The 18,577-nt window shown below is 28.9% G+C and overlaps 1 protein-coding gene across 9 annotated transcripts in view; it reads left to right on the forward strand.

Moving 5' to 3' along the window:
• Nucleotides 1-15,586, forward strand: part of LOC119616022 (DNA-binding protein Ewg) — a 35,148-nt gene extending 19,562 nt beyond the window's left edge. For 5 of the 9 annotated variants that reach the window (XM_037972154.1, XM_037972153.1, XM_037972156.1 and 2 more), the window contains one exon: nucleotides 2,900-5,180. In XM_037972154.1, coding sequence (XP_037828082.1) covers nucleotides 2,900-4,110 — 1,211 coding nt within the window. In that variant the 3' untranslated portion in view covers nucleotides 4,111-5,180. Of the gene's footprint in view, nucleotides 1-2,899; nucleotides 5,181-12,396; nucleotides 12,488-14,104 lie in introns of those variants that run through there. The other 4 variants (XM_037972158.1, XM_037972161.1, XM_037972159.1 and 1 more) reach the window with 3 other exon arrangements.
• The last annotated feature ends 2,991 nt before the right edge of the window (nucleotides 15,587-18,577 follow it).

Consider the following 18,577-nt stretch of genomic DNA (forward strand, 5'->3'; position numbering starts at 1 on the left):
TACTTTGAAAACTCTTTAGAACCACTTTGGAATCACAACAATGTTCCACAGAACGGACTTCAGAAGTTATCAAGAATACAAAATCATACGGTTTACACCCGTTAGAGAGTTAGTTGATTTATAATAATTTTAAAAGTTTTTACTACTTTGGGGAAACACCTCTAATGGAATTTCCAACAAGGGACGATTGGTTAGTATCTGATAGACTGTTTGATGGATTTGCAGTTTTTACCGACGGGTCTAAGATAGATTTAGGCACGGGTGCCGGTGTCTGAATACTGATGCCGATTTAAAAAGGTACTTCAGGCTCCCTGAAGAGTGTAGTGTGTTCCAATCAGAGATCCTAGCGATTTGGAAAGCGATGGAACTGATACGGTCGGTTTTGACAATTTATGTCGATAGTCAAGCTCCTCTTAAAGCCTAGGCATATCATACGATATATTCGCTCCAGGTTTTAGGTTGTAGAAATACTTATAGGGACATTATGAGATTGTTTACTATTAGACTGTGTTGGGAGCTGGGGCATATAGTAGGGTGATCGACTCGATTTTTCAACCGGTTTTAAACCCGGTTTTTTCACTTTTTAAAACCCGGTTTCGAATACTTTCATTTGCTTTGTATTCAAAGATTATTTAAATGAAATTTTTAAGTAAATAATAATACAGCCCGTCTAAATTTTAAAAATATTCGAGTCGAGGAACTAGAGTATATTTTTCTACAGCTCTTTTGGTTAAACTTTTTTGATTTTCCTAATTAATTAAAAAAAATTATTTGTAAAATGGATAACTGTTTGATAAAATTTAGCAATCTTAAGATTATATTCCAATTACAATAATTAATTTACGGCTGAAATTTTATGGAAGTGTTGGAATGCCTATGCAAATTTCCTAAACAGGGCTTTTAAAATAAGCTAGGATTACATATGTTTAACAGAAGTGTCCCACTTTTTTCCTAATTTTTTTATATTAAAGAAATAATGTAAATCAGACGACTAGATCTAAAGTTATAATCTTTTAAACTGTTAAAAATCATTTCGGGCCATGTTTTATTAATCAAATTTAAACATAAACATTAAGTTTTTCAAATTAAAATATATTTTCTTAATTGTAATGAAAAACCGGTTAACCGGTTTTTTTCTGAATTTGAAAAATATCAACCGGTTTTTTTTAAATGTCAACTATTCGAACTATTCGAAAACCGGTTTTTGGAAAATGTCGAATAATCGATCACCCTAGCATATAGTAACTAGCTAGTCTAGGTTCCAACCTTGACATAGATTTATCAGAAACTGTCACTATTAGAAATAGGTTCATGTCCGAGAGAATACGTGACATCAACAACCAGTCTTGGAATAGTAGAATGGATTGCAAAATATCAATGGCCTTATGTCCAATAATTGATGTGAGGGCTACCAGGATAGTTAAAGGACTGAATAGATACAGTCTAAGGATTCTGATAGGGATTTTAAAGGGCATTGCTCAATTTGGGCATTTGTCAGTAAGTGGGACAATAATATACCGGTCTATTGCAGGATATATGAAGATGCTGAGAAACAAGAGATGGTTGAGCATTTTGTCACTGTCCTAGAATACAGAATCTAAGGTTGAAATGGCTGGGAAATAAGTAACGTGACGAACTGGGGGAAATTGCTGGACTCAACCCTCGCAGTCTACTATGTTTTATCAGGGTAATTTGTCATTTGTTCGACTGTATTTTATAGGGAGTTTCAGATTCTCTAACAACTTCTTCCTTAGTGTATCAATTCGGTAAAACTTTCAAGTTAAAACTTTGAAATCGACATGTCTTAATTGCTCTTTTCGTTTTGTTAAAGTAATTGTTTGGTTCTTTTGTTTCTCTACCTTTTATCTTCACACTCTACGAAGGCAATTATAATGGAATTTATGGTCTCCAAGTGAAGTTGCACCTCTTTATGGTGCATCACTCTTCTCAACATACATCTAACATATTGGCTAAATCTTGCAAATATTTTTTAAAGATTTTTCCTAAAGTTTTATCTAAGTTTTTTTTTTATGTTATAAGTTAGAATAAATCTAATTTATATAATAAGGTTACGCAAAGAAGTATTATTATCATTTATTATATCTATGTATGTTATCAAATATTTCTATCACTTTGTGCGCACGTGTAACATAATTGTCATGCCGATAAGACTAAAATGTATATAGATAATATAGAAAACATGCCGTTCTATATTTGAAACACTGACAAAAACTAGAGAAAGAAATTTCTTATTTAATAGTAAACATTTTATCATTGTACTCATATTCATCTTGTTCCAAACGTCAAACTTTTCTAAAGGCCTTAAAATAGGTTGAGAAATCAGTTAAAAAATAATAAACTATGTTCGGAGATCTTGTTGCTTGAAAATTTTCGAACAAAAAAGTGGGTTTTTGAACATGACCATTTCCGATTTCGATGAAATTCGGCACACACATTCTTTGTATAAATACCTTGATAAAGGCAACTTCCATTTTCTTTATTTCTTCACTAAAGTTAGGTCATAGTATACTCAACGAAATATAAAAAATTCAGAATGGGACAATGAGGGGATCTTAAGTTAACCAACTTTTAGTAAAATAATCCACATCATTTCCTTACAAATTTCATAATTTTTTATAACACAAAATATTATGCAAATTTCCTTTATTACCACTATATATCAAACGTATTCAGTTATACAATTTTTCACATATTTACCATCGAACTAATTCCAAATGATGGAAGAGAAAAAACACTAAACACACAAGTAATTTTCCACTTATAAATCTAAACTACCAAATGACTTTTTAATCTTATTCAAATGATTTCCTTTAAATATTTAACGGCAATGAACGAACGATTTGTTACGTTATTAATTAAATTTACAATTTTATTGCAGGTTATCCAGTGTCCGTTAGTAATATGATTACATTACCGGTATCAGCATCCATGTATCAATCAATGATGGCCAATATCCAACAAATACATACAAATAGCGATGGCACAGTGTGTATAACACCAATGCAGGTAGATGCTCAAAACAATAATAATAATAATTCTAATGCAAATACAAATACAAATAATAATAACAATAGTAGCAGCAGTAATAGTTGTGGTAATAGTAATAATAGTAGTAGTAATAATAATAACAATGATACTGAGGGTAATAGTAACGGAAATCCGAATACAGCAGCAAATGCAACAACACCAACAGCACCACAGTATCAATGTTATTCAATAATGGCAGCAACACCGCTTGCTACCGCAACAGCTCATCGGCTGTTGACAAATACAGCTTTAAATCAAACACAGAATTTAGTTAATAATTTAAGTAGCAATATGAATAGTAACAATAATAGTAATATTAGTCCTAGTAATATACGTTGCCAAATAATAAACGCCTCTAGTTTACAACAAAATTCTAGTCAAATGAATTGCCAACAACAGCAGCAACAACAACAACAACAAAATTATTTAGCAAATGTTTTACAAAATGCAACAGCTAAAGTTTTTATAGCAAATCCAACACATTTAAATTTAACAGCAGCCACTAATATTTTAAACAGCAACAACAACAACAATAACGATACAACAACTAACAATAACAATAATAGTAATCATAATAACAACAATAATAATGGTCATATAAAAATTGCCACGGCTATGCCTTTGCCAATAGTTGTAGCTGCCACCACAGCTCAGCATACTCAATCAGCCACTGAGAGAAATTGTAGCGCTGTTGGTAGAGCTGGTGGTGGCGTTAATAATAGAAAAACTGGACATAAACGTCGTAAGCAAACCTTTGCCAAAGTTATACCCATTAAAATAGAGGAAAATCTTGCCACAGATGCTGTTAACAATACTACCAATACTATCAATCATAATAACAACAACAACTCGGGCGAAAGCCTTTTAAATATACAAATTGTCAATACTACAGATAATAGTGTTGTTGTGGCGGGAACTGGTAATGGTGGTGCTGTTGTCGGCAGTTTAGGTAATTTAAGAGTTGGCAATCGTCTTGTTAGTGTCGATGTTTCATCTTCGTCCAATACCACTGGGTCACAGTTACCCGCCAAAACCATTAAACTAGAAACACTAGACAATTAATTACAATTAACAATGACAGCAGCAATATCAACATTAACGAAGGAAAATTTAATGAAATCAGATCAGTTATAGAATGGAATGTATACTAATGGAGTTTTAGGTTTAGTTAATGTTATAATGGAATTCAAAACATTGAAAACTTTGCGCTGGCGCAGAAAGTTTTTATATAGTGTTAATCACTATTGATATATACATTCTTCCAATTATATTTCACATGAATTTCATTAAGATTTCAAAATTTTCTATGTAATTTAAGAAATTTGTTATTGTATTTCAGAAATTTAAAATTTTAAATTAGCTGGATTTAGAACTTTTCTATTTGTATTTCAGAAGTTTGTAATTAAAATTTAGAAAATATTACTTAAATAATACTTCTATTTCCAAATTGTATTTCAGAATAGGTAGAGTAGATCCCTTTTGACAATAATTCCCTCTTTTATTTTCTAAATTTCTATAAAGTTTTCTATTGCTAACGAAAAGTATACATTCTTGTAAATATCTGTGTTATGAGGAAGGACTATATAGCAAAACTGACTTTGAAAACAATAGATTTTGTTCTTTTTAATTTATTTATCATTTCATTCTCTTGTTTTTTCGTTATTGCTGTTTTTCATCGTAAAATATAAACGTTCGTCTGTCTTGTTCCGGTAGTTTTTTTCTAACAGTCCTGGGTAGAGATCTAGCATTGAAATCTATTTTCTTAAAACCATCTTAGGTGGTCTAAAGCTGAACTACTGGTACATTATTGTTTCATTTTGAAAGTTTAAATATCTTGAAAGTCTTGTTAACTATTTATATTTCCTTATTGGGTTTGGATCAGATATTCACTATCAGACGATCTTATCAAGAACACAAAAAGATGCCAAATCTCTGTTCCATATTTTAAAACCAATTACAGACTAAATGTTCTGTGTTATTTCATATTTTATTTTCGTACTTTTTGCACTTTTTATAAACAAAATTTTAAACTCTATGTGTGCTAAGTTTTTGAACATGACTGTACTAATACCAAACAAACGTTATTCTCATTATGTTTTCATTACTTATAAAGTGCAATATACATAAATGAAAAATAAATTAAAATTAGCAAAGATTTTTTTAAATATTTATTTTTTATTCATTTCAAATTTAAACAAAATAACAATTTTGTAATAAAATTTATTATAGAAACTTTTTAGTAACTTAAAAAGGATACAAATTTGTTAAACATTTAAAAAAATCATTGTTAAAAATTATTTAATAACAAAATCAAGTGGTAGCAAAAGTTTTAACAGTTTAATTTAAATTGAGGTTAGTAAATTATATTTGATTTAAATAAAATTCTTCTAATTGTAAATATATGTACATATTTACATATTTTTTTGCTATTACATATTTACAACAAAACACGAATTTATATGATTTCTTTTAATAGAAATCAAAGCAAAAAATGTTTTATTGATGTTTATTTTTATATATTTTTAAAATCTTTTTAGAATTAGCTTTTTAATTGCTAAACAATGAGTAAAATAATACATTTTCATAAATGTTTTATAAACACATACAAAGAAAAAATACATATGTATAACAAAGTACAGTTATACAAAAAATTTAACGCAATATAATTGCAATATTAATAATTGCATCATAAAGTTTTAAAAAAAATTTACTAAATTTGTTAATAAATGCTACAACTCGATTTTCTTTCGATTTTAATAAGATTTCAGTTATTGCAAATTACTTTTGCTAACAACTGTATCTTTAAAATGTAACAGTAGTAGAGATTTATATTATTCAAAAGTAAAGTATGTAGTTATTTGAATATACATATGTATGTATTGTGTGTATATTACATATACATGTACTAACATGTGTATTTGTTTTAAAACATATTTCTGCAACAATTATTTTTAAAGTGAGCCTTTAGTTTTTAACCACAAGAACAAAAAATTCTATTGTTTATTATTGTACATTATTCTACTCGTTTTAAAAATTATAGAAAATAATTTATTTGTTGTTTTATTATACACTTTTATACCTATATAAGTGCAAATAAAGTATTTTTATATAGACGAGAACGTTCTTCAGACTCCGTTGGAAATTTGCTCATAATTTAAAAAAAAAAAAGTATTTCTAAAGAGAATTGTTTGTAAACTGAGTAAATTTTTGATAAAAATCCTTAAGAATCGGATAAATTACTCAAAAACTGAGGAAATTGCCCAGAATATAAACAATTTTCTCTAAAGAAAATTGCTCAAAATCTAAGCACTTCCTCTTTAGGGATTTTCTAAAAATCTGGGAACTCGGAAGCTGGGCACTTTTCTCTGTAGAAAATTGTTCAGAATCTAGGCACTATTCTTTATAGAATATTGCTCAAAATCTGAACACTTTTTTCTATAGAAAATTGAATCTGGGCACATTTCTCTATGGAAAATTGTTCAGAATATGGACACTATTCTGTATAGACTATTGTTTAGAATCTGGGCACTTCTCTCTATAGAAAATTGCTTAGAATCTGGGCACTTTTCTCTATAGAAAATTGTTCAGAATCTGGGGACTTTTCTATATAGAATATAGTTTAGAATCTTTTCACTTCTCTCTATAGAAAATTGTTCAGAATCTGGAGACTTTTCTCTATAGAATATTGCTTAGCATCTGAGCACTCCTCTGTATAAAAAATTCCTTAGAATTTTGGCTCATAATCTGGACTCTTTTCTGTATAGAATATTTCTCAGAATTTGAGCACTTCTCTCTATGGGAAATTGTTCAGAATCTGGACACTTTTCCCTATATAAAATTGCTTAGAATCTGTGCACTTCTCTCTATAGAAAATTGCTTAGAATCTATGCACTATTCCTCAGAATTTTGGCTCAGAATCTGGACACTTTTCTCTATAGAATATTGCTCAGAATCTGAGCACTTCTCTCTATGGGAAATTGTTCAGAATCTGGGCACTTTTCTCTATAGAAAATTGCTCAGAATTTGGGCACTTTTCTATATAGAATATTGCTTAGATCTGAGCACTTTTCTCTATAAAAAATTCCTCAGAACTTGGTTACTTTTCTCTATTGAAAATTGCTTTGAATCTTGGCACTTCTCTTTATGGAAAATTGCTTAGAATCTGAGCACTTTTCTCTATGAAAAATTGCTCACAAGTTTGACACATTTATCTACAGGAAATTGCTCAGAATTTGGATACTTTTCCCTAAAAAAAAAATTTCTTAGAATCTGGGTACTTTTCTTTATAGAAATTGCTCAGGATCTGGAAATTTATAGACAATTTTTCAGAATTTGGGTTCTTTTCTCTATAGAAAATTGCTCAGAATCTAGAAACTTTTCTATATAGAATACTGCTTAGATCTTAGCTCTTTTCTCTATGTAAAATTCCTCAGAATTTTTCTCTATAGAAAATTGCTTTGAATCTTTGCACTTCTCTCTATGGAAAATTGCTTAGAATCTGAGCACTTTTCTCTATAAAAAATTGCTCAGAAGTTTGACACATTTTTCTACAGGAAATTGCTCAGAATCTGGACACTTTTCCCTAGAATCTGGACACTTTTCCCTATATAAAATTGCTTAGAATCTGTGCACTTCTCTCTATAGAAAATTGCTTAGAATCTATGCACTATTCCTCAGAATTTTGGCTCAGAATCTGGACACTTTTCTCTATAGAATATTGCTCAGAATCTGAGCACTTCTCTCTATGGGAAATTGTTCAGAATCTGGGCACTTTTCTCTATAGAAAATTGCTCAGAATTTGGGCACTTTTCTATATAGAATATTCCTTAGATCTGAGCACTTTTCTCTATAAAAAATTCCTCAGAACTTGGTTACTTTTCTCTATTGAAAATTGCTTTGAATCTTGGCACTTCTCTTTATGGAAAATTGCTTAGAATCTGAGCACTTTTCTCTATGAAAAATTGCTCACAAGTTTGACACATTTATCTACAGGAAATTGCTCAGAATTTGGATACTTTTCCCTAAAAAAAAAATTTCTTAGAATCTGGGTACTTTTCTTTATAGAAATTGCTCAGGATCTGGAAATTTATAGACAATTTTTCAGAATTTGGGTTCTTTTCTCTATAGAAAATTGCTCAGAATCTAGAAACTTTTCTATATAGAATACTGCTTAGATCTTAGCTCTTTTCTCTATGTAAAATTCCTCAGAATTTTTCTCTATAGAAAATTGCTTTGAATCTTTGCACTTCTCTCTATGGAAAATTGCTTAGAATCTGAGCACTTTTCTCTATAAAAAATTGCTCAGAAGTTTGACACATTTTTCTACAGGAAATTGCTCAGAATCTGGACACTTTTCCCTAGAATGTGGGCGCTTTTCTTCAAAGAAATTTGCTCAGAATGTGTAAAATTTTTTTTTATAGAAAATTTCTCAGAATTTGGGTACTTTTCTCTATAGAAAATTGCTCAGAATCTGGAAACTTTTCTCTATAGAAAATTGCTCAGAATTTGGGTACTTTTTTCTATTCTCTATTCAAATATTTCACAGAATCTGTGTATTTGTTCACAATTTCATAGAATCCGGCCACATTCTCTAAAGAAAATTGCTTTTCTCTATGGAAAATTGTGCAATTTTTTCTATAGGAAAAAATAGACTTTTTTTTTCAGAAACTCATTACTTTTCTCTACATTGCTCTTTTCTCTATAAGGAATTGTTAGAATCTGAGCATTTTAGGATTTTCTTAGAATCTTTATATTTTTCTTTTCCTATAGAAACTGAACACTTTTCTCTACAGAATCTGAGAATTTTAAAAATTTTTGATAAAATTTCCAACTGAGAATTCTTTTATGAACAACTCACTTTAAATGTCTGCCAGCTTTATACTATTTTTGTTAAACATTTCAATGGAAACTTTGTAAAAGTTTTGCAACATCAAAGTGAATAAGAAAATGTTTTTTTTTTCATAAATTCACCAGTCTGTTATAAATTTGAATTGATAGAGAGTTATTTAAAAGCAAATAAATTCTTATTTATCAAATATGTAAAGAAAAATGTAAACAATTGATTTAATTTTATTATAAAAATAGTAAAACATAATTCTTTTTAAGAAAAAAAATGTTAATTAACATTTTAGACTAAAAAGTTTACATTCGATGTCGATAGAATTTAAATGAAAATATCAATCGATATCAAATGTCAAATTTCTATCCAGTAGTCTTTGAAGTAATTTCTGAATATACAAATTTTATTAAAAATACATACGTTTTTTATGGGTTATTTCCATAATTTTTTAAATTGATCATTACGAACATGGTCCCAAAAACGATCTCTTAAAATACATTCGTTTATACGGATTAATACCATATCATTACTTATTAAATTTTGTTGTAAAAATCGTTGCATATCTTCATAAACTAAAAACTGTTGCCTATATTTAGGCAAATACTTATTGTTGAAATACATAATCAAAAGAATTCTTTAAACTCCTGGGTATTTCGAAACATTTAAAACAAAATTGTTTTCTTAAATACATATTTACACAGAAAATAAATTTGAAGCAAAATAAATGTTTTTTTTTTCTTCTGAAGAAAAAATACCTTTAGTTAATCTATTTTCTTATACATATTATGCAAAATGAAAATTATCAAATACTAATATCCTAACAAAGAGTGAGTGTAATAAAAACATAAATTGTTTTAACAGAAACTGTTTGAAAAAGAAAATAACAAAAAACTTTGTACAAAAGGTCCCCAGAACTTGACAGACATCATGATTTAATTTATTGTTATGTGATAAAAATATAAAGAAAAGAAAACTTTTTAAAAGTTTAAAACTGCTAAATGTTTGATTTGCTAAAACATACTTTTAGGCTTTTTATATATTTCAACAAGTTTTTTTTTTTCAAAAACAAGTTGAAAGGTGTGTTTTTTAAAACTTATGCTGTTGCCTAAAAAAATAAATAATTAATAACAATAAAATTAAATTTTTTTGTGAATTATTTTTTTATTTTTTGCAATTTGTAAATTTTGTTTTAATATAGTTAGTTGCCTATAAAGAGAAATTTAATTTAGTGCTTGCCATCTTGTTTTAGTTTTTAGTTTCTAAATAAATTACCTAGTAGATAAATTTTGTTTTATTTAATTATATATTTTTTGTTATTTTATTATTTTTAATATATTTTTTATAAAAAATTAACCTGTAATGTTAAAAGAATTTGCAAAAACAAAAAACTAATACCAAATTATCATTTAAAACAAAAATATTATAAAAAATGCCAAAGTTGTGTTTCAAACACATGAATTTATAAATACGAAATACCTTGTTAATTATCCACCCACCAAAGGAAAAAAATATTAATTAATTTAAATTTTTAATTTGCAATTAATTCAATGAAATAATGTTCCTGCAAACAAAAAGTTGCGTAAAACTGAGCCTAATCAAAATTTATTGTTTAATTTTTTTTAGTTAAATCTGTATTAATTATTTTTATTATACATTATTGTATAATATGTCACTATTATTTTCTTTTGTTATTATTTTTTTCTAATTGATAAACATGTAAGTAGTTGACTTGTTTAATTAACCATATTAATATGTAAGCAAAACAAATAGCTAATTACATAACACATTCGGCTATGACGAATACTTTATACCCTTCACTTTTGATTTAAAGTAAATTTTATATCCGATACCATATAACTTAATTCTACATAACCGATTCATGTTCAAGTTTTATTTAGTTTCAATCAGGCAAGACAATGAACTAGACTATGGACTAAACTATACATTAGACTATAAACTAGACTATATACTAGACTATAGACCAGACTATAAACCAGACTATAGACCAGACTATAGACTAGACTACAGAATAGACTATAGACTAGACTATAGACTAGACTATACACTAGACTATAGACTAGACTACAGAATAGACTATAGACTAGACTATAGACTAGACTATACACTAGACTATAGACTAGACTATAGACTAGACTATAGTCTAGACTATAGACTAGACTATAGACTAGACTAGACTATAGACTAGACTATAGACTAGACTATAGACTAGACTATAGACTAGACTATAGACTAGACTATAGACTAGACTATAGACTAGACTATAGACTAGACTATAGACTAGACTATAGACTAGACTATAGACTAGACTATAGACTAGACTATAGACTAGACTATAGACTAGACTATAGACTAGACTATAGACTAGACTATAGACTAGACTATAGACTAGACTATAGACTAGACTATAGACTAGACTATAGACTAGACTATAGACTAGACTATAGACTAGACTATAGACTAGACTATAGACTAGACTATAGACTAGACTATAGACTAGACTATAGACTAGACTATAGACTAGACTATAGACTAGACTATAGACTAGACTATAGACTAGACTATAGACTAGACTATAGACTACACCATAGACTAGACTATAGACTAGACTATAGACTAGACTTTAGACTAGACTATATACTATAGACTAGACTATAGACTAGACTATAAACTAGGCTATAAACTTGGGCTTCACTTCAGTTGTTGAATACATCCCTGGTTTCAGTATTCTCTTTTAAAAAAATTGTGCAAAATTTAAATATTTCTATTCATAAATATAAAATAAAAGTGCCGGGTATAAATAAATAAATTTAAATAAACAAAAAAATTTGAATTAATTTTAAATTTGAATAAACAAAAAATTTTAATGCAATTAAAATATTTGATTTGACAAGTTCTATGTTATTAAAATTGTTTTTAAATTTTTTTGTTTATTTAAATAAATTTATTAAAATTTTTATAATTATTTTGTTGTAAACAAAGTCAACACAAAAAAATAAATAATGTAAATGTAATCTAAATAATATTAATATTAGATTTTTTGTTTGTTTAACATAAAACCTTTAAATAAATAGCTTTTTTAGTTTTTTTTTTGTTGTGATTTTTGTCATATTTATATTTTTTTTAAATACCAGTACATAAAAATGTATTGTATATAGTTAAAATATTTTTATTATTATTATAATCAGTTTTTTTTTTTGTTGTATTTCAATTATTATTGTAATTATTATTTATTTTTACGTTGTTAGTTTAATGACTTGTAAAACCAAATTTATACAGATTTTATTTTATAAAAATTTTACCATTTATATTATTTATAAAATATTTTAAAATTATATGAAAAAAAGTTTGAAATATACTTACTTTCAATTAAAAAGAAAAAATTGTTATTTTTGTTGGTTTTTATTTATTTTTTATAATGATTTTTTTCTCTAATTTATGCTTTAATTTATTTTGTTTTTAATAATTTTCTCTTTTATTTTATTTTGCAGTTCATTATTTGTTTTAGCTTTTTTGGTTTTCTGCGATTTTTTTTATTTGATGATTTAGCGGCGAATTTTAAAACAAATTTCCAGTTAATTGGTTTGATTCTATTTAATTTTTTTAAAGAAATTTTAATTTTTATTCTTTTTAAAAATAATACAGGGGCGTGATGATAAATTTTAATATTGAATTTTTTATTAATAAATGTTATTAATTTAAACATTTTCCAATATTTTTAGTTTGTTGAGAACATCGTTTAATCTATAATCTGGTGTATAGTCTAGACTATTGTCTGTATTATATTCTTGTCTATAGTCTAGACTATAGTATGGCTTATAGACTGGTCTATAGTCAAGATTATAGTCTGAGCTATATTCATAACTATATGTTGTATGGTCTATAGCCGACGCTATAGTTAGGCGAGACTATAATCTGGTCTATAGTAGAGGCTATAGTCTAGTCTATATTTGAGACTGCTATATAGTCGAGACTATAGTTTGGCATATAGTCCAGACTAATTATGGACTATATTCTTGTCTATAGTCGAGACTGTAGTCTTGTCTATAGTCGAGACTGTAGTCTTGTCTATAGTCGAGAATATAGTCTTGTCTATAGTCGAGACTATAGTCTTGTCTATAGTCCAGACTATAGTCGATACTATAGTCTTGCCTATAGTCGAGACTATAGTTTTGTCTATAGCTGAGACTTTAGTCTTGTCTATGGTCGAGACTTCAACCTTGTCTATAGTCGAGACTTTAGTCTTGTCTATAGCCTTGTCTATAGTCGAGACTTTAGTCTTGTCTCTAGTCGAGACTTTAGTCTTGTCTATAGTCGAGACTATAGTCTTGTCTATAGTCGAGACTAAAGTCTTGTCTATAGTTGAGACTTTAGTCTTGTCTGTAGTCGAGACTATAGTCTTGTCTATAGTCGAGACTATAGTCTTTCCTATAGTCGAGACTATAGTCTTTTTTTATTGTCCAGATTATTGTCTTGTATATAGTCGAGACTATAGTCTTGTCAATAGTCGAGATTATAGTCGAGGCGAGACTATAGTCTTGTCTATAGTCTAGATGATAGTCTTGTTTATAGTCGAGGCTATAGTCTTGTTTATAGTCGAGATTATAGGGTTGCCTTTAGTAGAGACTATAGTGTTGCCTTTAGTCATGACTATAGTCTTGTTTATATACGAGGCTATAGTCTTGTTTATAGTCGAGATTATAGGGTTGCCTTTAGTAGAGACTATAGTCTTGTCTATAGTCGAGACTATAGTCTTGTCTATAGTCGAGACTATAGTCTTGTCTATAGTTGAGACTATAGTCTTGTCTATAGTTGAGACTATAGTCTTGTCTATAGTAGAGGTTATAGACATGTCTATAGTAGAGGTTATAGTCATGTCTATAGTCGATACTATGGTCTTGTCTATAGTCGAGTCTATAGTCTTTTCTATAGTTTGGTCTATAGTTGAGACTATCGTCCGGTCTATAGGTGAGACTATAGACTGGTCTATGGTCTGGCAGATAGTCAAGCCTTTAGCCGATATTTTATCCCCACAATAAATGTTTTCTAATCGAGAAAAAAGCCTAAAAACGTTATTCCTTAACGAAAGCCGCACACCCTGTATTATTTTAATCCTTAAATTCTATAAAAATTTTACTTCCAATCTATAAAAAGTTAACAATTTATTAAACAAAACTTCTTTCCATTCTTTTATTATAGGTTGAAAATGGTGATCAATTAGAAGCCATCACTGTTTCACCCGGCATGCATCAAATGATGATACAAGGTGCTCCAGGACAAGAGCCTCAAGTATTGCAGGTGGTAAGTCTTAAAGATGCCACATTACTCTCCAAAGCCATGGAAGCCATAACAAGTGGTAATTGCAAGGCTGACGATACTATTATAATGGAACAATAAAAACAACAACAACATTTTTCCAAATGCCAAATTGCAAAAATAATTGCTAACAATTAAAACAAATACATAGAATAACAACAAACGTAGTAGCAGCAGCAGTGAGGACAAAAAAATTTAAAAAAAAATTGAAAATTGAAAAACTGTAAAAGGATTAACTTGAAGCAAAGACCCAAAATTAAAAATTCTATATTGTTGTAGTTGTAGCAAAATTGCTATAATACTTATGTATTTGTTGTTTATTTTTAAGTTCAAAAGAAAAGTTTAACCTTTTTTGTTTCTACGTTTACATTGAGTTCCTTAATTTTTATTTTGCCCTAAAAATTTATTGTTTTTAGTTTTTAGGTCGGTCTGTCTGTGTCTGACTCTTAAACTGTCTGTCCTTTTGTCTGTATTTATTTATTTTTCTTTGTTGTATATATTTATTGTATTTTTAAGCTAATACAGAAAACAAACAACAAAATGTTTTTAAGGAAAAAAGTTTTATTGTATCATGATGATTTATAAGTACCTGAAAGGTGATTTTATATTTTCTTTTTTTTGTTTTTTCTGTTTCTTTATTTATTGTTTAAATAATTTTTAAGATATTTATTTACTTTTCTGTTTCTGTTATTATTTAATTTATAAGTTTCTTTAAGTTGTTGCAAAGACACAAAGCGAAACGAAGTTAAAAAAAAAAAAATACGCTGATCAGCTAAATTTACTCACATTTAATTTGATAAAATGTAAATAATTCTAAGCGGATTTTATACTTCAATACTTGAAGCAAGTATTTTTACACTTGGATTTTTTTATTTGGGACAAACGAAATTTAAATGTTTAATACTATAAAAAAGTTTGTTTTTAAAAACTTTGTCTGTTTAGAAAAAGAAAGATGTCAAAGAATTTAATCCTTTGAAATTTTGAAAAACAAAACTTTTAAACATAAAGTAAATGTCATTTGAAATTCAAATTTTATTGTGGTACCTTTATAACAAAAACTGAAATACTAGGGATATAAGGCAAATCTTATTATATTAAACCGTTTTTATTTACATTCCTTTCTAGTTTCCTTCTTTATAGGCTGATCCGCGTATTAAAGCTTTATTTTATTTATTTATATATTATTTTTTACACATTGATATTTCTTTAAGAATTTATGTTTGAATCTAGTCATTTTTTTCACATAAATATAATTTAACCTTTGACCATACTTTATACATATGCTCAAAAAAAATATTTATAAAAATATTTACCAAAAAAACAATTTAATATTTATAAATATTAAAAAAATTCATAAGCGAAATTCCCCAATAATAATTAAATTATTTTCATATTAAAAAAAATAATAGTATAACTAATAAAAAAATTATTAAAATTTTTTAAATTCTTAAAAAAAAACTTTAACAGTAGATTTAAAAAAAATATTTAATTGGGTTATGCAATAAAATATTAATGATGCATCTAAATAAAAAAAAAAGATTAAACAAACTATAAACCGATTGATATAAAATATTTTAATAACAAAAAACAAAAAAAATTATAATAAATTATAAAAATTAAGAGTAGTTTTTATTTGCATTGTTAAAATTCCTTTTTTTCCTTCTGTAAAATATATAAATTGATTGTATTTAAAGTTGTATTTATAAACCAAAAAAAAAATATTTATCCTAGTTTATATACACACACATGTGTATGTATATAATAATAGTAGTTTTTAATTTATATTTGTATATAACTATAATGTATTTGATATATAACTGATAAGCTTAATTAATTCAGAAAAAAAGTGAAAAAAATAATAAAATTTCATTAATCAATCCACACAAATATAATAAAAAGACACTGAAATTTAAAACCAAATGTTGTGCGGTTTTCTACTAAACTTACTAGCAATTTTGAAAAGTGCTAACATTTGGTTTTTTTTTTATCACAAACATGAACAGTAGGTTTGTTTATAATTTAAATATTAATAATTTCGTATAAATGTCTACAGATTTGAAATATTCTCTTAATATACATATCAGTAAAGTCCATTGTTAGTGGGAGGTAGGCATAGCAGATGTTTATAAACTATTCCGTTGATACTAGGACCCTACGAGTCTAAGTTGGACAAACCATCCCGCGACAATCACACGATATGTTAAATTAGATTTATACATCGGTTGTTAGGCCTATCCTGACTTGTAGTTGTATTGTCTGATGGATGGCTTTGAGAAAGGACAGTTATAGGATGATGCTCTATAAAGCTCAAAGGTGTACGTTACTGGTGCCATTTGCAGAACTCCACAAATTGCGGATATGGCGGCTAGGAATCTTTTAAGACTCTATGAGTCTTTGTTAGTCAAACCTTTGAAGTAAGTCTACTTGATCAAGGTAACTTCTCTTGCGAAAGTAGAGATCATAGAAATACGATTCTAGACTTCGGGGTAACACCTTTAAGCAATATCTAACTAGGAATGATTGTTTTGTATCTGATAGACCGCTTGAGGAGTGAGCAGTTTTTACGGATCGGTCGGCAGGGATGCCGGTATCTTTATCACTGATGTACCTATAAAAACGTCACTGACGAATGTAGTGTCTTCCAAGCAGAGATCGTAGCGATCTGGGAAGCAACTGATACGAAATTATATGCCACAGCAATTATTCACAGATTGCGAAGTAGAAACAAGGTCCTCAAAGCGTTAGTCGGCAGCACTTGGGAAAATGGCAAAGAATCCTATACCTATAAAATAACTGGTCGGTCAGTTATTAATTATGCGGCTCCAGTGTGGTATCCTTCGCTGAGTGATATCCAGTGGAGAAATATTCAAAGCTAATAAAATACTACCCTACGGACTGTAACGGGCTGCCTGCAAATAACCTCGGAGCACCACCTACACGAGGAAACTAAGGTCCTTTCAGTCAATTCATAGAGATGCCATCAATACCGCGGTTTCAGGTTATATCGATAATGGATGTCGCCCACCTCCACCATACTTTACTTAGCTCAATGGATTTATGGACTAACCCTGTAGAAGTAGCCCAATTTCTTGACTTTGACCTAAATACAGAACCCCTGAATTAAAAATTGTGCAGTTTAAGCTGTTACAACAACAACACATGAAATTATATCGATTAAGGGACGGTTATGACAATTCATGTCGATAGTAAAGCTGCGATTATGAGACTGTTCACGATTAGACTTTGTTGGGTGCGTTGCGGGCGATCTAGCTAGACTAGGTTCGAACCTTAACATAGATGATATGAATAGAGGTGTGAAACCTCTCTTTTATCAAGATTATAGGTTGAATTTCAACCAGTACTGGAATAGTAGAAAGGATTACAAAATATCAAAGGCCTTATTGTCAACACTTGATGTGAAGGCTATCAATTTACTTATAGGACTGGATAAGAGCAGTCTAAGGATTCTGAGAGGGATTTTATCAGGGCAATGCTCAATTAAGGTCCTTGTCAATAAGTGGGACAGTAATATTCTGCATATATTGCAGGATAGGCAAAGTCGCAGAGGAACGATAGGGCATTGCTCAATTAGGGTCCTTGTCAATAAGTGGCACAGTAATATCCTTCATATATTGCAGGATAGGCAAAGATGCAGAGGAACGATATGCGTTTGATCACTTAATTTGACACTGTCCTAGAAAACAGAATCTCAGATTGAACGGCCTGTGTAATAGGTTCTATGACGAACTGGTGGAAATTGCGGGACTCAATCCTCGCAGTCTACTAGATTTTATTTGGTTCGTTGCGGACGAACTAGCTAGACTAGGTTCGAACCTTAATGAATGAAAGGGATAGAGGTGTGAAACTCCACATTTATCAAGATTATAAGTTGAATTTCGAGAGAATCTGTGACATCATCAACCAATACTGGAATAGTAGAAAGGATTACAAAGTATCAAAGGTCTTATGGCCAACACTTGATGTGAGGGCTACCAATTTACTTATAGGACTGGATAGGTGCAGTCTACGGATTTTTATCAGGGCATTGCTCAATAAGTGGCATTGCTCCATATATTGCAGTATATGTCAAGATGAAGAGGAACTAGAGACGATTGAGTACTTAATTTGCCACTCTCTTAGAAAACAGAATCTCAGATTGAAAGGGCTGAGTAATAGGTTCTATTACGAACTGGTGGAAATTGCGGTACTCAACCCTCGCAATCTACTAGATTTTATAAGGGAAATTAGTAATTCCTTCGACTGGATTATACAGGGAGATTCAGATTCTCTCACAACTTTTTCTTAAGTGAATCGATTCGGTAAAACATCTAGATTGAAACTACCTTAGGAATTGAA

The sequence above is a fragment of the Lucilia sericata genome, unplaced genomic scaffold (genome assembly GCF_015586225.1).
Source record: "Lucilia sericata isolate MDLA Ls3-8-SP2 unplaced genomic scaffold, ASM1558622v1 Contig000053F_arrow, whole genome shotgun sequence".
NCBI lineage: Eukaryota > Metazoa > Arthropoda > Insecta > Diptera > Calliphoridae > Lucilia > Lucilia sericata.